The sequence below is a fragment of the Mustelus asterias genome, chromosome 19 (genome assembly GCF_964213995.1).
Source record: "Mustelus asterias chromosome 19, sMusAst1.hap1.1, whole genome shotgun sequence".
NCBI lineage: Eukaryota > Metazoa > Chordata > Chondrichthyes > Carcharhiniformes > Triakidae > Mustelus > Mustelus asterias.
The window spans coordinates 14,572,864-14,592,384 of NC_135819.1; the positions used below are offsets into that span (position 1 = coordinate 14,572,864).

General features: G+C 46.6%; 2 protein-coding genes and 1 long non-coding RNA gene across 4 annotated transcripts in view; all 3 read left to right on the plus strand.

Moving 5' to 3' along the window:
* LOC144507797 (uncharacterized) overlaps window positions 1-19,521 on the plus strand; it is a 266,778-nt gene that overhangs the window by 227,640 nt on the left and 19,617 nt on the right. The window lies entirely within an intron of this gene.
* Window positions 1,688-5,287, plus strand: LOC144507534 (uncharacterized). The gene is made up of 3 exons (XM_078234669.1): window positions 1,688-1,792; window positions 3,629-3,725; window positions 4,843-5,287. Exons 1-3 carry the CDS (start codon window positions 1,733-1,735, stop codon window positions 5,238-5,240), a joined length of 555 nt encoding a protein of 184 aa, XP_078090795.1. The 5' UTR covers window positions 1,688-1,732; the 3' UTR covers window positions 5,241-5,287.
* The window catches only part of gcdhb (glutaryl-CoA dehydrogenase b), a 28,880-nt gene continuing 19,617 nt past the window's right edge, over window positions 10,259-19,521 (plus strand). Inside the window, exon 1 of one of the 2 annotated variants that reach the window (XM_078235073.1) lies at window positions 10,259-10,561. In XM_078235073.1, coding sequence (XP_078091199.1) covers window positions 10,462-10,561 — 100 coding nt within the window. In that variant the 5' untranslated portion in view covers window positions 10,259-10,461. The remainder of the gene's footprint in view (window positions 10,562-19,521) is intronic. The other variant, XM_078235074.1, reaches the window with a different exon arrangement.

Sequence of the window (19,521 nt, forward strand, 5' to 3'; positions counted from 1 at the left end):
AAATTAGCCTTGGTTACCTTTAGGAATCTGAGTGTGTGTGTGTGTGTTTCGTGTGTTGGTGTGAGTATGTCTGCATGTGTGTGTGTGAATATGTGAGCCCAAACAATCCAGCTCTTTTAGTTGAGTTCCTGCTCAGACTGTGTGTGATTTCTTCCCACTGCACTTGCTCCCAATTGAGACAGTTTGAGCAGGAACTCTGGGTGCCCCTTCTGCCAGTGCCAGTAATACACACGCACGCACGCACAGCTTGTAAAATCCTCATGCAACTTTAGTTGGTGTAGACTCAATGGACTAAATGGCCTCCTTCTGCACTATAGGGACTCTATGTTAATGCTCCGTTAACGAATTTTAAAAATAATATTGTTCCTAAGATCACTCAGTAGGGACTGGGAAATGTTTACAAACAATCAGATGGAATAATGTACCACCAAAGATGGCATCCATGTTGAAGTGTAGAAATGTGAAGTAGTCAGTTGTATTGTACTAAAACATGATGTTAATGTGTGCAATTTACCATCTGCTTCTATCACAGCTACATCCAAAGTTTTTTCAAGTTTAAAGTTACACAAGGGCGTTTTTCTTGCGAGTAGTGAGCAGGAACCTCATGACAATAATGATAATGTGCTGTGCAGAATGATAGAACGGTAACAGTACAGAAAGAAGCCATTTGACCCATCGTGTTCATGCTGGCTCTTTGTAAGAGCTACTCAGCCAGATCACTCTTTCACGACAGATAATTATCCAATTCCCTCCTTGAGTGCCTCGATTGGACCTGCCTCCACCACACGCTCAGGCAGTACATTCCAGAGCCCAATCACTCACCAAGTGAAAGTGTTTTTTCTCACATTGCATTTGCTTCTTTTGCAAATCACTTTAAGTCACTTCACTCTCTCGTTCTCGATCCTTTTTGGAGAGGGAACAGCTTCTCCCCATCTACTCTGTCCAGCCCCCTCAAGATTTTGAACATCTCTATCAAATCTCCTCTTAACCTTCTTCTCTCCAAGGAGAACAGACCCAACCTCTCCAATCTATCCTCATGACTGAAGAAGATTTCTCATCCCTGGAGCCGTTCTTGTAAACCTTTTCTGCGCTCTCTCCAATCCATTCACATCCTTCCTAAAGTATGGTGCCCAGAACTGTATACAATATTCCAACTGAGGTCTAACTAGTGTCTTGCATAAGTTCAGCATAACCTCCTTGCTCTTGTACTCTATGTCCCTATTAATAAAGCCCAGGGTACGGTATACTTTATTAACTGCTCTCTCCACCTGTCCTGCCACTTTCAATGATCTATGCACATATATACCCAGGTCCCACTGCTCCTGCACCGCCTTTACCACTTATATTATGTTCTCTCTCCATGCTCTTCCTACCAAAATGCATCACCTCACACTTCTCCACATTGACATGTCTATCAAATCTCCTCTCAGCCTTCTTCTCTCCAAGAAGAACTTTTCCAATCAATCCTCATAATTTATGTCTCATCCCTGGAACCATTCTTGTAAACCTCCTCTGCACTCTCTCGAAAATAAATAGGGAAAGTAAGTGCCTAACATAAGCATCAGTGTGGGCTATTTGGGCCAAATGATCTGTCTCTGTGTTGCAGATGTGATTGAACTCTCTGTTACTATGCTTCTACACGTGACTAATGGACCTTTTTTATTGGTTTAGGTTAGCAGCGGTCAAGTGTCTGATTGGTCAGTGCTATAATGTTTTACCAGCATGCTGGCGAATGTTGAATAGCGTGGCAACTCAACTTCAACATCTCAACACACTCAATCAAACCATTCAGGTCAGCCTCTCTACCCCCAACAAAACTTTCTTTCTTTGTGAAGGAGATTTGAAGGTTCTGATTAGAAAAGTAATCTCAGGCAAGATGTTCTGTTCATCTGATAAGTGGGTTAATTCCATCGCCGTTTGATTGGTTTTTCCAGTTTCTTTCTCTTCCCCTGAAGATGGCTAAGGTTTTTTTTTCATTCATTCATGGGATGTGGGCATCGCTGGCAGGGCCAGCATTTATTGCCCATCCCTAAGGGCATTTAAGAGTCAACCACGTTGCTGTGGATCTGGAGTCACATGTAGGCCAGGCCGGGTAAGGACGGAAGATTTCCTTCCCTAAAGGGGCATTAGTGAACCAGATGAGTTTTTCTCGACAATGGTTTCATGGTCATTGTTAGATTTTTAACTCCTGATTTTTATTGAATTCAAATTTGCCATGGTAGGATTTGAACCCGGGTCCCGGAGCATTTCCCTGGGTCTGGGGGTCACTAGTCCAGCGACAATGCCACTACGTCACCACTCCTCCAACTTTCCAAACAGTATCCCTCAGCACCAAAACCAAGGAATCATTCCGTATATGTGAGTATGAGCAGGCCTCCCCACCACAGCATTACATTCAAGACCCTTCCAGTTCACCATAATGTGTCCTAGCTCTTGTCAAAGACACTCTGGCAAGTGTAGATATGATTATCGTAAAGCATGATCTGGGCAGTTCCTCTTGTAAAACTATGTGCCCTCCTGTGTTTTTTTAGATTCATAGACGTTTACAGCACAGAAGGAGGCCATTCAGCCCTTCGTGCCCATGTCAGTCGACAAAGATCTGACCACTCTAATCCCATTTTCCAGCGCTTAACCCATAGGTTATGGCAACGCAAGTTTTTAAAAAATTCATATACGGATGTGGGTGTCGCTGGCTAGGTCAGCATTTGTTGCCCATTGCTAGTTGCTCTTTGGAAAGTGCTGCCTACGGAGCCTTGGTGAGTTCCTGCAGTGAATCTTGTAGGTGTTACGCATGGCTGCCACTCTTTGTCACTGGTGGAGGGAGTGGATATTTGTGGAAGGGGTAGCAATCAAGCGGGGCTGCTTTGTCCTGGATGGTGTCGAGCTTCTTGAGTGTTGTTGGAGCTGCACCCATCCAGGCAAGTGGGGAGTATTCCATCACACTCCTGACTTGTGCCTTGTGGACAGGCTTTGTGGGGGATCGGGGAGGGGTATCAGGAGGTGAGTTACCTAACCTGCACATCTTTGGACACTAAGCGGCAATTTGGCATGCTGCCAGTTTAGCACGGGTGGCATGGTGGCACAGTGGTTAGCACTTCTGCCTCACATCACCAGGTTCCCCGGTTCAGATCCGGCCTCGGGTCACTGTCTGTGTGGAGTTTGCACTTTCTATCCGTGTCTGCATGGATTTCCTCCGGGTGCTCCGGTTTTCTCCCACAGTCCAAAGATGTGCAGGTTAGGTTGATTGGCCATGCTAAATTGTCCCTTCGTGTCAGGGGGATTAGAGGGTAAATGCATGGGGTTATGGGAATATGGCCTGGGTAGAATTGTGGTCAGTGCAGACTCAATGGTCCGAATGGCCTCCTTCTGCACTGTAGGGATTCTATGATCTTTGGACACCAAGGGACAATGGCCAATCCACCTAACGTGCACATTTTTGGAGCATCTTAGAGTAAATTTTTCATTTTGGAGCAGTCATTTTTTTTTCTCTGAAATGAATCGTGATGAAATGTCACGATGTAAGCACTGGTGATGGTGGGAATCCCACATAAATCGTTACAGGGACACCACTTTGTTATGGAAGCACTAATTCCATTGTGTTTTAAATGGGATTTCCTTATACGCTCAGGAACTGTTGTCAAATGAAGCCATGAATGGCATCAAACCAAGTGGATCAACCAATGGATCTGCTGACATTCTCGACTCCACACAGCCTAAAGTTTTAGGTTGGTATTTTTCTCATTCTGTTCCAATCGTTTGGTATTCCGGAATTTAAGTATTGGTTAAAAAAGGAGAGACGTTTTTGTTGAGGCTTTTCATCTTGACGGATTGTCGACATTTGGGGTGGACAATTCCAAGAATTCATAGAATTCTACAGTGCAGAAAGAGGCCATTCGATCCATCGAGTCTGCACCAAACACAATCCCACCCAGGCCCTATCCACATATCCCTACATATTTACCCACTAACCCCTCTAACCTATGCATCCCGGGACACTAAGGGGCAATTTAGAATGGCCAATCAACCTAGCCCGCACATCTTTGGACTGTGGGAGGAAACCGGAGCACCCGGAGGAAACCCACGCAGACACAGGGAGAACGTGCAAACTCCACACAGACAGCGACCCGAGCCGGGATTCGAACCCAGGTCCCTGGAGCTGTGAAGCAGCAGTGCTAACCACTGTGCTACTGTGCCGCCCACAACCCCCTCTGATGAAGAAGCCAGAGGCAGTGGGTGACAACTGAAACCTTGTTTCCTTTTCATTGCAGAGGTATAGAGGATTTTGAGTACAGACAACACTTAAAGTGCAGTCGACTTGTGTACAAACTTCACTTTAAACCCAGAGTACTCAATTTCCAAGCTTTAATAACTTGTGCACAAGTGAGAACACGAGGCAAGCAGTATTGCCGGGTGTTCTGTTGATTCAGACAGATAATTAGCAGTTATAGTTAATTACAGCAAATGAGAAACGAGCAACTTCTAATCCTTCATTTGCATACATATCCACCAATCATAGCATAGCCTTTTGTCCTTTCTCATCCAATAGAAAACTGTCCCCTGCCAATCCTTCATTAGCATAATATGTCCCCACATCTCACTATTGGGTAATCGTCATGGTAACTTGTTCTTTGTTTTTATCCTGTGTCCTAGTCTTGGAATGCGGTGTTTATGGAACAAGGGTTTTGGATTTAGTCGCTTATCTTGAGTATGTAAGCGTTGGCCTCACTGACGGCCTCACTGAAGGCCTTGTTTAGCTAATAATCATTTTCCATTACTTGACAGAGTTTTTTGACAATTATGGAACTTTAATTTTCACAATTGTTTGTTACCTAACTTCCACAGAGGAGGCACTGCTGAAGTTCCAGTCTTTGCTACAGGTTACCCTCGAGAGCTACAGCTGCCCAGCACCCCGGAGCCTCTTGGGTATTGCCCTGACCAGGATTCGGGCAGTCAACCTCAGCGATGTTGGACTGAGCAGCCTCGAACTGCTGAAGGAGGTTGCTGTGATGTGCCAGGCTGTGTCCGATACGGTCATGTGGGAGGTTCATGCTTTGTGTCCGGAGGTGGAATCGCTGCTCCAAGCACTAGACAAGCACGCTCGCGCAGTCCCAGCACGTGTCACATCGCCAGCTCCTCAGAGGTCTGGCGAGGGGAACCAGGTTGTGACAACAGACATGTGGTCAAGCGATGATGCTCCAACAGAGACCATTACTAGCAGGGAAGCACTAGAGGGCTGGTGATGATTGAACAGTGCCATATTTCCTAAAGGAACATCGATGCCAGGACCCACACCAACCAGGACTCTTTCTCTCCCTAGTTCAGTGACCACTGTGGCCAATTTCAGCACTCATTATGCATGGCACGGTGGCACAGTGATTAGCACTGCTACCTCACAGCGCCAGGGACCCGGGTTCGATTCCCAGCTTGGGTCACTGTCTGCGTGGAGTCTGCACGTTCTCCCCATGTCGTGTGGGTTTCCTCCAGACGCTCTGGTTTCCTCCCACAGTCTGAAAGACGTGCTGGCTAGGTGCATTGGCCGTGCTAAATTCTCCCTCAGTGTACCCGAACAGGAGTGTGGCGACTAGGGGATTTTCACAGTAACTTCATTGCAGTGTTAATGTAAGCCTACTTGCGACACTAATAAATAAAATACAAAATTCAATTCCTACATCCATCCTGGTAAAAACCAGATAATGAAAAAGAACAAGTTCTATCAGAACATTGAATACAGGAGTTGGGATGTCTTGTTAAAGTTGTACAAAAGTGAGGCTACACTTGGAATACTGTGTACAGGTCTGGTCGCCCTATTATAGAAAATATATTATTAAACTAGAAAGAATGCAGAAAAGATTTACTAGGATGCTACCGGGACTTGATGGTTTGAGTTATAAGGAGAGGCTAGATGGACTGGGACTGTTTTCCCCTGGAGCATAGAAGGCTGAGGGGTGATCTTATAGAGGTCTATAAAATAATGAGGGGCACAGATCAGCTAGATAGTCAATATCTTTTCCCCAAGGTAGGAGAGTCTAAAACTAGAGGGCATAGGTTTAAGGTGAGAGGGGAGAGATACAAAAGGGTCCAGAGGGGCAATGTTTTCACACAGAGGGTGGTGAGTGTCTGGAACAAACTGCCAGAGGTAGTAGTAGAGGCGGGTACAATTTTGTCTTTTAAAAAGCATTTAGAGTTACATGCGTAAGATGGGTACAGAGGGATATGGGCCAAACACGGGCAATTGGGACTAGCTTTGTGGTTAAAAACTGGGCAGCATGGACAAGTTGGGCCGAAGGGCCTGTTTCCATGCTATAAACCTCTATGACTCGAAGTTCAAGTGATTCACCTCCTCAGTTCAGAGAAAGGCCCAAGTTTGCTCTCAGCTTTGAAACAACATCTGGCGTCCAAACTCAATGTGTCAGGCCTGTGATATGGTCATCAGTCTATTTTCATCTGTGGGTGATCTATCCCAGGGGATAATAAAAGGTTTGTAACCTCTGTTAAAACTTTAAAAACTATTTGTAATCTCCGCAGCATTTTCCATGCAGCAAGTTCATGTAACTTAATTTGTTCAATAAATTTGTGCTTTATTTCTAACATTGTGATGAAAGTACTATTTGAATCTTGGTACTATGTCATTATGGACCATTTAAACACCACAAATTTCTCCTCTCACTCTCTATCAGTGATCAGAAAGGTGGTGGGGTTTGTTTCCCTCTCGCTAAGCGGTGACAGTGATTAAGCAACACCTCTACTTTAAACTTTCCATCCATGCTTTCAAAACTCATACATGACCTCGCCTACTTTCTTATCTCTGTAACCTTATCCACCCAACAAGCCTCTGCAATCTCCGCGTTCCTCTCTACTCTGGGCCATTCCTGATTTTCAAATCACTCCACCATTTGCGACCTGGCATTTTTATCCGCCAGGATCCCAAAACTCTGGACTATATTTCCTAAACATCTCTTCATAACCAAGACCTCCTTCGACCAAGCTTTATATGGTCACCTCTTAAGTGGTATTGGTGTGAAAGTTTGTTGGACAGTTGCTCCTTGGGAAATTTTGCAACGTTAACCATATGCTGCCAAATTGCATGTATTCCAACAAAAACATAAAATGCTGGAAAATCTCAGTATGTCTGACAGCATCTGTGGAGACAGAACAGAGCCAACATTTTGAGTCAGGACCCTTGGGTCATCCAGACTCGAAACGTTGGCTCTATTCTCTCTCCCCACAGATGCTGTCAGACCTGCTGAGATTTTCCAGCATTTTTTGTTTTTGTTTCAGATTCCAGATTTTTATTCAATCATGGGACATGGGCGTCGCTGGCTGGACCAACATTTATTGCCCATCCCTGGTTGCCCTTGAGAAGGTGGTGGTGAACTGCCTTCTTGAATCGCTGCAGTCCATGTACTGTGGGTTGACTCACAATGCTGTTAGGGAGAGAATTCCAGGATTTTGACCCAGCGACTGCGAAGGAACGGTGATATATTTCCAAGTCAAAATGGTGAGTGGTTTGGAGGGGAACTTGCAGGTGGGGGTGTTCATAGAAAATAGATGCAGGAGTAGGCCATTCAGCCCTTTGAACCTGCACTGCCATTTAATATGATCATGGCTGATCATGCACTTTCAGTATCCCACTTCCGCGTTCTCTCCGTACCTCTTGATCCCTTTAGCCGTAAGAGCCACGTCCAGCTCCCGCTTGAACATTACTAACAAATTGGCCCAAACAGCTTTCTGTGGTAGAGAATTCCACAGGTTCACAACTCTCTGAGTGATGAAATTCTTCCTCATCTCAGTCTTGAATGATTTATCCCTTATTCTTAGACTGTGATCCCTAGTTCTGGACTTCCCCAAACATCGGGAACATTCTTCCCGCACCGAGCCTGTCCAGTCCCATCAGGATTTTATATGTTTCTATGAGATCCCCTCTCATTCTTCTAAATTCCAGTGAGTACAAGCCCAGTCGATCCAATCTCTCTTCCTCTGTCCGTCCTGCCATTCCGGGAATCAGTATGGTGAACCTTCACTGGACTCCCTCAATAGCAAGAATGTCCTTCCTCATACTAGGAGACCACAACTGCATACAATACTTAAAGGTGTGGCCTCACCAAGGCTCTGTTCTCATGTATGTCACTCTTTTCCTTCTGGATTGAAGTGGTCGTGGGTTTGTTTAAGTTTATTTATTAGTGTCACGAGTAGTCTTACATTAACCCTGTAATGAAGGTACTGTGAAAATCCCCTAGTCGCCGCACTCTGGTGCCTGTTCGAGTACACTGAGGGAGAATTTAACATGGCCAATGGACTGTGGAAGGAAACCAGAGTGCCCAGAGGAACCCATGCAGACACGGGGAGAACGTGCAAACTCCGCACAGTCACCCGAGGTCAGGAATCAAACCCAGGTCCCTGGCCCGGTGAGGCAGCAGTGCTAACCACTGTGCCACCGTGCTGCCCTTTTTTGTCTTTATGAAAGTATTTCAAAACGTCCTTTGAGGTTTAAAAAAATCTTTTAAAAGAGCACTCCCGGGGCCTCAGGGACCTGGGTTCGATTCCCAGCTCAGGTCACTGTCTATGCGGAGTCTGCACATCCTCCCTGCGTCTGGGTGGGTGTCCTCTGGGGCTCCGGTTTCCTCCCACAGTCCGAAAGACGTTAGGTGCATTGGCCATGCTAAATTCTCCCTCAGTGTACCTGAACTGGCGAGTGTGGCGACTCGGGGATTTTCACAGCAACTTAAAGTAAAGTTTATTTATTTGTCACAAGTTGGCTTACATTAACACTGCAATTAAGTTATTGTGAGAATCCCCTAGTCGCCACACTCCTGTGCCTGTTCAGGTACAGTGAGGGAGAATTTAGCATGGCCAATGCACCTAACCAGCATGTCTTTGGACTATGGGAGGAAACACAGTAAGAAGTCTCACAACACCAGGTTAAAGTCCAACAGGTTTATTTGGTAGCACTAGCTTTCGGAGCGCTGCCCCTTCTTCAGGTGAGTGAGGACCCATGTTCACAAACAGGGCATCTAAAGACACAAACTCAATTTACAAAATAATGGTTGCAATGCGAGTCTTTACAAGTAATCAAGTCTTAAAGGTGCAGACAATGTGAGTGGAGAGAGGGTTAAGCACAGGTTAAAGAGATGTGCATTGTCTCCAGACAGGACAGTTAGTGAGATTTTGCAAGCCCAGGCAAGTCGTGGGGGTTACAGATAGTGTGACATGAACCCAAGATCCTGGTTAAACATAGAAACCCTACAGTGCAGAAGGAGGCCATTCGGCCCATCGAGTCTGCACCGACCACAATCCCACCCAGGCCCTCCCCCCACATATTTTACCCGCTAATCCCTCTAACCTACGCATCCCACGACTCTAAGGGACAATTTTTAACCTGGCCAATCAACCTAACCCGCACATCTTTGGACTGTGGGAGGAAACCGGAGCACCCGGAGGAAACCCACGCAGACACGAGGAGAATGTGCAAACTCCACACAGACAGTGACCCGAGCCGGGAATCGAACCCGGGACTCTGGAGCTGTGAAGCAGCAGTGCTAACCACTGTGCTACCGTGCCGGTTGAGGCCGTCCTCATGTGTGCGGAACTTGGCTATCAGTCTCTGCTCAGTGACTCTGCGCTGTCGTGTGTCGTGAAGGCCGCCTTGGAGAATCGGAATCGAATCCGGGTCCCTGGCGCTGTAATGCTCCCTCCATTCACATTGTCTGTGTCTTTAAGACTTGATTAGCTGTAAAGATTCGCATTCTAATCAGTATTCTGTAAATTGATTTTGTGTCTCTGTGTGCCTTGTTTGGGAGCAGATATCCACTCCATCTGACGAAGGAGCAGGGCTCCGAAAGCTAATGGCATTTGCTACCAAATAAACCTGTTGGACTTTAACCTGGTGTTGTTAAAACTCTTGCTGTGAGGCAGCAGTGCTAACCACTGTGCCAACTTCATTGCAGGTTTAGTGTAAGCCTGCCTGTGACACTAATAAATATACTTTAACAGCGCTAACCGCCCTTTCTTGCCTTGATGCAAGTATTTCAAATCGTCCTTCGAAGAAAGTTTGGAAACTTTTAAAGACCCCTTCCAAAAGATCAGTAACAAAGTCAATGTTCTCGCCCCCCTCGCTGACCAATTGGACCCTAGTCCTTGTGGAAGAGGCGAGGCAGAGACCAAACACAGGCACTGGATTGGCACCATTCAGTTTGTTTGCAACGTTGAGACAGTCATTGGCTACAGTGGTTGCCAGTCAACCTATTGTGCCGCCCGGCCCGGTGGAACGCAGTGTATCGAGTTTGGTGTCAGTTTCAGGTTGGTTACTCAATCGCCAGGTGATTTTCCCCCCCCACTTTACCTGTGGCTCAATTCAGGAAGACTTCTTTTTGACTGTGTTTATTGGGCTGCTGCCCTGCGGGGAAGGGGGGTGAAAAATAACCTAGGCGGTGCTGTCGGAGTTGCAACTCGACCTGTTCGACCATGGCTCTGAGACAAGCGGCTGGGAGCCTCCTGAACAGCGCCAGGAGGACGGCAACTATCGGCTCCTTGAGGACACAGGGGACTGCGAAAGCCTTCCGAGGTAGGTGGGCCTTTTAATGTCGACCGAACACCCATTTATTATAGTCCTGGAGAAAGGTCATTCAGATCCGAAGGGTTAACTCTATATCTGTCCACAGATGCAGCTGAGTTTGTTCCCCCTCCCCTCCCATTTTCTGTTTTTATTTATAGGTTGAAGAGGTAAGGCCTTTTATTCTTAGGGCCAGTCGTGTAATTTTTTGGGAGGGCGGAGGAGAGGCAGGAATTCTGTTTTTTTTTAAATAAACGTCTCGGCCACAAAGTGGAAGGATGATTTATTTTTGTAATTAGTTATAGTGGAGGGAGGCGGTGGGGCAGTGGTTAATATCACAGGACTAGACAATCCAGCAGCTAATGCTCTGGGGACACGGGTTCAAATTTCACCGGGGACAACTCTGGGATTTAAATCCGATTAAAGACACAAAAGTGTCCAGAGGGGCAATTGTTTCACACAGAGGGTGGTGAGTGTCTGGAACAAGCTGCCAGAGGTAGTAGTAGAGGCGGGTACAATTTTATCTTTTAAAAAGCATTTGGACAAGTTACATGGGTAAGATGTGGATAGAGCTGTGAAGAAGGCCTATAGTGTGTTAGCTTTTATTAACAGGGGGTTGGAGTTTAAGAGCCGTGGGGTTATGCTGCAACTGTACAGGACCTTGGTGAGACCACATTTGGAATATTGTGTGCAGTTCTGGTCACCTCACTATAAGAAGGATGTGGAAGCGCTGGAAAGAGTGCACAGGAGATTTACCAGGATGCTGCCTGGTTTGGAGGGTAGGTCTTATGAGGAAAGGTTGAGGGAGCTAGGGCTGTTCTCTCTGGAGCGGAGGAGGCTGAGGGGAGACTTAATAGAGGTTTATAAAATGATGAAGGGGATAGATAGAGTGAACGTTCAAAGACTATTTCCTCGGGTGGATGGAGCTATTACAAGGGGGCATAACTATAGGGTTCGTGGTGGGAGATACAGGAAGGATATCAGAGGTAGGTTCTTTACGCAGAGAGTGGTTGGGGTGTGGAATGGACTGCCTGCAGTGATAGTGGAGTCAGACACTTTAGGAACATTTAAGCGGTTATTGGATAGGCACATGGAGCACACCAGGATGCTAGGGAGTGGGATAGCTTGATCTTGGTTTCAGATAAAGCTCGGCACAACATCGTGGGCCGAAGGGCCTGTTCTGTGCTGTACTGTTCTATGTTCTATGTTCTAAGATGGGTATAGAGGGATATGGGGCAAATGCGGGAAATTGGGATTAGTTTAGGGGTTTTAAAAAAAGGGTGGCATGGACAAGTTGGGTCAAAGGGCCTGTTTCCATGTTGTAAACCTCTGACTCTAATTAATAACTGGAATTGAAAGCAATTAATAACGCTAATCTCAGTAATGGTGGCCTTAAACTATCATAGCCATAAAGGTTTACAGCATAGAAACAGGCCCTTTGGCTCAACTTGTCCATGCCACCCTTATTTTCTTTTTAAACCCCTAAGATAATCCCATTTGCCCACATTTGGCCCATATCCCTCTATACCCATCTTACCCATGTAACTATCTAAATGCTTTTTAAAAGACAAAATTGTACCCGCCTCTACTACTACCTCTGGCAGCTTGTTCCAGACACTCGCCACCCTCTGTGTGAAAAAATTGCCCCTCTGGACCCTTTTGTATCTCCCCTCTCACCTTAAACCTATGCCCTCTAGTTTTAGACTCCCCGACCTTTGGGAATCATCAGATTGTCAATTGAAAAAAAAAATACCCACCAGGTTCACATTTAGGGAAGGAAGTTTGCCGTCCTTACGTGCTCTGGCCCACATGTGACTTCAGACTCTTGGCTGTGCTTTGGAGCAGCTCAAATGCTTGCCTTGCCAATATCGTTTATGGGGGTGGCACAGTGGTTAGCACTGCTGCTGCCTCACAGCGCCAGGGACCCAGGTTCAATTCCCGGCTTGGGTCATTGGGAATCTGCACGTTCTCCCCATGTCTGCATGGGTTTCCTCCGGGTGCTCCGATTTCCTCCCACAGTCCGAAAGACGTGCTGGTTAGGGTGCATTGGCCGTGCTAAATTCTCCCTCAGTGTACCCGAACAGGCGCCGGAGTGTGGCGACTAGGGGATTTTCACACTAACTTCATTGCAGTGTTAATATAAGCCTACTTGTGACACTAATAAATAAACTTTTAAAATAACTTTAAACTTTCTTTTTCATCATGAAATCCATGGAATAATTTTTTAAAAATCTCAGATGTTCAGATTAGAATATTTCTGATGAAGATCATTGGGCTTTCAATTCCTCTTTTGTTGTCTGGCGACCATATAAAACGGGTGAGATTTTAACTCGCTCCAAACCCGTCCACCTGCACTGGGTTGGAATCGGACTCTTTATCTTCTCTTCAATCTGATCTGCTTTTGAAAGGTAGACCAGCCAGTTAGGAGGATTGGAAATACCTTGATGGGCTGAATGGCCACCTCCTGTGCCATCCTGACCCACCTCGATGTTCCTCTGGGACAGCTGGAGCTCCAGAAGGCTAAGCTTAACTGGGCTGAATGGGCTTGCCAGGAAAGCCTTTCCTATCCTTGACTTTTCTAATAAGAGGAAAGCTATTTTCAATTGGCTATTCTTGTTCTTCAAGAACATATTTTCATAGAATCGTGGAATTCCTACAGTGCAGAAGGAGGCCATTCGGCCCATCGAGTCTGCACTGACCACAATCCTACCCAGGGCCTATTCCTGTAACCCCATATATTTACCCTGCTAATACCGTGACACTAGGATCGATTAAGCATGGCCAATCAACCTAACCTGCGCATCTTTGGACTGTGGGAGGAAACTGGAGCACCCGGAGGAAGCCCATGCAGACACGGGGAGAACTTGCAAACCCCACACAGACAGTAACCTGAGGCCAGACTTGAACCTGGGTCCCTGGCGCTGTGAGGCAGCAGTGCTAACCACTGTGCCACCCAAGCTAATTCAAAGATACGGTACCTCATAGGAACATAGGAATTAGGAGCAAAAGTAGGCAATACAGCCCTTCGAGCCTGCTCCGCCATTCAATCAGATCATGGGACGGCACGGTGGCACAGTGATTGGCACTGCTGCCTCACAGCACCAGGGACCAGGGTTCATTTCCCGGCTCGGGTCACTCTCTGTTCAGTGTCCGCATGTTCTCCCGGCGTCTGCATGAGTTTCCTCCGGGTGCTCCGGTTTCCTCCCACAATGTGAAGGACGTGCTGGTTAGATGCATTGGCCATGCTAAATTCTCTCTCAATGTACTCGAACACTTGTGACACCGACAAATAAACTTGGTAAACTTTATCTCTCCCTGGTCTCAAATCAACCTCCCCATTTGTTCCCCATATCCTTTTGACCCGTTTTTAAAATTCGAAATATATCTAGCTCCTTCTTTAACCCATTCAATGATTCAGACTCCACCGCGCTAGGGGGCAGCGAGTTCCACAAATTCACCACCCTCTGCGAGAAGTGGTTCCTCCTCATCTCAGTTTAAATCTACCGCCTCTCAACCTCTACCTTTGACCTCTTGTGGGATTTGGTGTTACTATATGGTTACAAAGCTTCACTGCCATCAGATAATGGCAGCCTTCCTTGGTCTTGACTATCAGTGTCTTTTTAAAAAATTGATTTAGGTGTGGGTTATATACAGGTTGGAAGGAGCAGGCAAGAGTAAGAGGAGGTTTCTTACACTGGAAAGATGTGGGACGTCATGTTTTACGGGAGAGTGTGCTGGAATTGATATAAAACTGCGGCAAGGATTGCAAAAGGAAATACACTTGTCAAATCCAAATTTGGTGGTCGCTATGAAGGATGATCAGCAACATTATGGTGATCTCGCGTAACATGGGCAAGGAAAACATAGAACATAGAACAGTACAGCACAGAACAGGCCCTTCGGCCCACGATGTTGTGCCGAGCTTTATCTGAAACCAAGATCAAGCTATCCCACTCCCTATCATCCTGGTGTGCTCCATGTGCCTATCCAATAACCGCTTATATGTTCCTAAAGTGTCTGACTCCACTATCACTGCAGGCAGTCCATTCCACACCCCAACCACTCTCTGCGTAAAGAACCTACCTCTGATATCGTTCCTATATCTCCCACCATGAACCCTATAGTTATGCCCCCTTGTAATAGCTCCATCCACCCGAGGAAATAGTCTTTGAACGTTCACTCGATCTATCCCCTTCATCATTTTATAAACCTCTATTAAGTCTCCCCTCAGCCTCCTCCGCTCCAGAGAGAACAGCCCTAGCTCCCTCAACCTTTCCTCATAAGACCTACCCTCCAAACCAGGCAGCATCCTGGTAAATCTGGGCGGCACGGTAGCACAGTGGTTAGCACTGCTGCTTCACAGCTCCAGGGTCCCGGGTTCGATTCCCGGCTCGGGTCACTGTCTGTGTGGAGTTTGCACATTCTCCTCGTGTCTGCGTGGGTTTCCTCCGGGTGCTCCGGTTTCCTCCCACAGTCCAAAGATGTGCGGGTTAGGTTGATTGGCCAGGTTAAAAAAAATTGCCCCTTAGAGTCCTGGGATGCGTAGGTGAGAGGGATTAGCGGGTAAAATATGTGGGGGTAGGGCCTGGGTGGGATTGTGGTCGGTGCAGACTCGATGGGCCGAATGGCCTCCTTCTGCACTGTAGGGTTTCTATGATTCTATGATTCTATGAAATCTCCTCTGCACTCTTTCCAGTGCTTCCACATCCTTCTTATAGTGAGGTGACCAGAACTGCACACAATATTCCAAATGTGGTCTCACCAAGGTCCTGTACAGTTGCAGCATAACCCCACGGCTCTTAAACTCAACCCCCTGTTAATAAAAGCTAACACACTATAGGCCTTCTTCACAGCTCTATCCACTTGAGTGGCAACCTTTAGAGATCTGTGGATATGGACCCCAAGATCTCTCTGTTCCTCCACAGTCTTCAGAACCCTACCGTTGACCCTGTAATCCACATTTAAATTAGTCCTACCAAAGAAGAGAAAGAGAGAGCATTGCAAAGAAAATGGCAAGTGGATGGCAGTAGGTGACTAGGGCAGGCAGAGTATCTAATACTACCCAGCACAGTGGTTCCCACTGCTGCCTCACAGCGCCAAAAACCAAAAATGCTGGAAATTTACAATCAAAACCAAAACTGCTGAAAACACTTAACAGGTTAGGACAGAGTAACTGAGTTAATAAAAGCAAATGACTGCGGATGCTGGAACCTGAAACCAAAAGAGAAAATGCTGGAAAACCTCAGCAGGTCTGGCAGCATCTGTAAGGAGAGAAAAGAGCTGACGTTTCGAGTCCAGATGACTCTTTGTCAAAGCCTTTTGACAAAGGGTCGTCTGGACTTGAAACGTCAGCTCTTTTCTCTCCTTACAGATGCTGCCAGACCTGCTGAGATTTTCCAGCATTTTCCGTTTTGGAACGGAGTTAATATTTCAGGTAGATGGTAGGGTGGCACAGTGGTTAGCGCTGCTGCCTCACAGCACCAGGGACCCGGGTTCGATTCCCGGCTCAGGTCACTGTCTGTGTGGAGTTTGCACATTCTCCCCGTGTCTGTGTGGGCTTCCTCCGGGTGCTCCGGTTTCCTCCCACAGTCCAAAGATGTGCGGCTTAGGTGGATTGGCCATACTAAATTGTCCCTTAGTGTCAGGGGGACTAACAGGGTAAATATATGGGGTTACGGGGATAGAGCCTGGGTGAGATTGTTGTCGGTGCAGACTCGATGAGCCAAATGGCCTCCTTCTGCACTGTAGGGATTCCATATTTGGATGTTCCCATTTGCGCCACTCACCATCCTGACTTGGAATTATATCGGTTGTTCCTCACTGTCGCTGGGTCAAAATCTTTAAACTCCCTTCCTAACAGCATTGTGGGTGCACCTACATCTCAGGGACGGCAGCATTTCAAGAAGGCAGCTCACCAACTCAAGGGGCAATAAATGCTGGCCTGTTAGTGTCATATGTGTTCGGGTACACTGAGGGAGAATTTAGCACGGCCAATACACCTAACCAGCATGTCTTTCAGACTGTGGGAGGAAACCGGAGCACCTGGAGGAAACCCACGCAGACACGGGGAGAACGTGCAGACTCCGCACAGACAGTGACCCAAGCCAGGAATCGAACCTGGGTCCCTGGCGCTGTGATTAATTCTATTCTATTACATTTAACCCATGAATTAATAGATATGAGAAATGGTACTATCATTGGACTAGTAATCTAGAGAACCAGGCTAATACTCTGGGGACATGGGTTCAAATCCCACCATAGCAGCTGGTGTAATTTGAATTCAGTTAACAAAACCTGTAATTATACATCCAGTCTCAGTAATCGTGACGATGGAACTATCATCAATTGTTATACAAGCCCATCTGGTTCACTAATGCCCCTTTCGGGAAGGAAATCTGCCGTCCTTACCTGGTCTGGCCTACGTGTGACTCCAGACTCCCAGTAATGGGGGAGGCGATGGCCTAGTGGTATTATCGCTAGACTATTAATCCAGAATCTCAGGTGTTCTGGGGACCCGGGTTCAAATCCCGCCACGGCAGATGGTGGAATTTGAATTCAATAGAAAAAAATAAGATCTGGAATTAAAAATCCACTGATGACCGTGAAACCATTGTTTGGCCATTCCCACCTTCTATTCTCTCTATGGACAGTAATTAGCCTTCTCCTTGTTTTTGTGGCTATGATGTGAGGTAATGCATTTTGGAAGGTCTAATACAGATAGGAAATATACAGTAAATGGCAGAACCCTTAAGAGTATTGATAGGCAGAGGGATCTGGGTGTACAGGTACACAGGTCACTGAAAGTGGCAACGCAGGTGGAGAAGGTAGTCAAGGAGGCATACGGCATGCTTGCCTTCATCGGCCAGGGCATTGAGTTTAAAAATTGGCAAGTCAGGTTGCAGCTTTATAGAACCTTAGTTCGGCCACACTTGGAATATAGTGCTCAATTCTGGTCACCATACTACCAGAAGGATGTGGAGGCTTTGGAGAATGTACAGAAAAGATTGATCAGGATGTTGCCTGGTGTGGAGGGCAATAACTATGAGGAGAGGTTGGAGAAACTTGGTTTGTTCTCACTGGAATGACGGAAGTTGAGGGGCAACCTAATAGAAATCTACAAGATTATGAGGGGCATGGACAGAGTGGATAGTCAGAAGTTTTTTCCCAGGGTGGAAGAGTCAATTACTAGGGGGCATAGGTTTAAGGTGTGAGGGGCAAGGTTTAAAGGAGATGTACGAGGCAAGTGTTTAACACAGAGGGTGGTGGGTGCCTGCAACACGTTGCCGGGGGAGATAGTGGAAGCGGATACGATAGTGACTTTTAAGGGGCGCCTGGACAAATACATGAATAGGATGGGAATAGAGAGATATGGTCCCCGGGGGAAGGGTAGGGGGTTTTAGTTAAGTCGGGCAGCATGGTCGGTGCAGGCTTGGAGGGCCGAAGGGCCTGTTCCTGTACTGGAATTTTCTTTGTTCTTTGTTCTTTGACTCATCTTTCAACCCCTCACCTTAGAGGATAAATATCTCCCACTTTCTATTCCTTTTAATTTTGACAAAGGGTCATTTGGACTCGAAATGTCAGCTCTTTTCTCCCCAAACAGATATACTGGCAGACCTGCTGAGATTTTTCAGCATTTTCTCTTTTGGTTTCATGAAACCATTGTCGATTGTCGGAAAGACCCATCTGATTCACTAATGCCCCTTTAGGGAAGGAAATCTACCGTCCTCACCCGGTCTGGCCTACATGTGACTCCAGAGCCACAGCAATGTGGTTGACTCTCAACTGCCCTCTGAACAAAAGCAACTAGGGATTGGCAACAAGTGCTGGCCCAGCCAGCGACACCCATGTCCCACAAATGAATTTACAAAAATGTTTTTAAATGTGGTTGACTCCCTGAAATGGTCTAACAACGCACTCAGTTCACGGGCAATTAGGGATCCAGTGATGTCATATCCCACGAAATAAATGAAAGTCTTAAAGGTTTATGAAGGGCTACGATACTGTGAAGGGGAGAGATTGGTTTCGCTGGTAGGTGAAACGGTAATTAGTTGGAACAAAGTCAATTCTGAAAAGGGAAGTCCAAGAAAAGAGTTTCAGCATAGTGGTTAGAATAAGGAATTGTCAGCCGCAAGCTGTTGTTGAAACAACGTTCATAAATGCTGCTGTATGGAAATTGGGCAGTGGCTTGGAGCAGGGGGCGGGGGGGGTTCATGTGAATACTGATGGGCCAAATGGTGGCATGGGCAGCATGGTGGCACAGTGCTTAGCACTGCTGCCTCACAGTGTCAGGGGTTCGATTCTCGGCTTGGATCACTGTCTGGGCAGAATGTGCACCTCCTCCCCATGACTGTGTGGGTTTCCTCCGGGTGCTCCAGTTTCCCCTCTCAGTCCAAAGATGTGTAGATTAGGTGGATTGACCATGCTAAATTGCCCCTTAGTGTCCAAAGATGTGCAGGTTAGGTGGATTGGCCATGCGAATATGTTCTTTAGTGTCCAAAGATGTGCAGGTTAGTTGTATTAGTGGGGTAAATGTGCGGGGTTACCCCTTTCCAAGTATTTCTAAATCCACAGTAAATTCAGGACGCGAGTGCCCTCGGGGTTTGTAGACTCTGTCTGAGAGACTGTCCTGCGATGGAGAGATTGAGCTGATGCTTTTCTGATGTGACAGCTCACCATTGCATCTTTAAAGGTACCATAACTATGCTGCACCTTGGAAGGTGAGAATGTTGCCCATGTGAGCTGTAGATGTACAACAATGCCATGGCCAAAAGAAGATTGTGTTCCTAGTACTGAGGGATTGTCAGCTGTAACCTCTTAACTAGTCAGGGTTACGTTGATGTGTTTGAGCTTTTCAACAGCAGGGAGCTGGAACGCTGTTCCCCCCTACCCTGAGAAATTTCATCTGTTTATTCAGCTTCCTCCGATAACTAAAATAAGCAAAATCCTGAGGATGCTGGAAAAACTCAGCCAGT

Bases quoted from the DNA above. Each gene is read 5' to 3' on its own strand.
- LOC144507534 (XM_078234669.1), top strand. From the start codon at position 1,733: ATGTTGAATAGCGTGGCAACTCAACTTCAACATCTCAACACACTCAAT. The intron at 1,793-3,628 runs GTCAGCCTCTCT...TTATACGCTCAG, and splicing joins CACTCAATCAAACCATTCAG to GAACTGTTGTCAAATGAAGC. The intron at 3,726-4,842 runs GTTGGTATTTTT...TAACTTCCACAG, and splicing joins CACACAGCCTAAAGTTTTAG to AGGAGGCACTGCTGAAGTTC.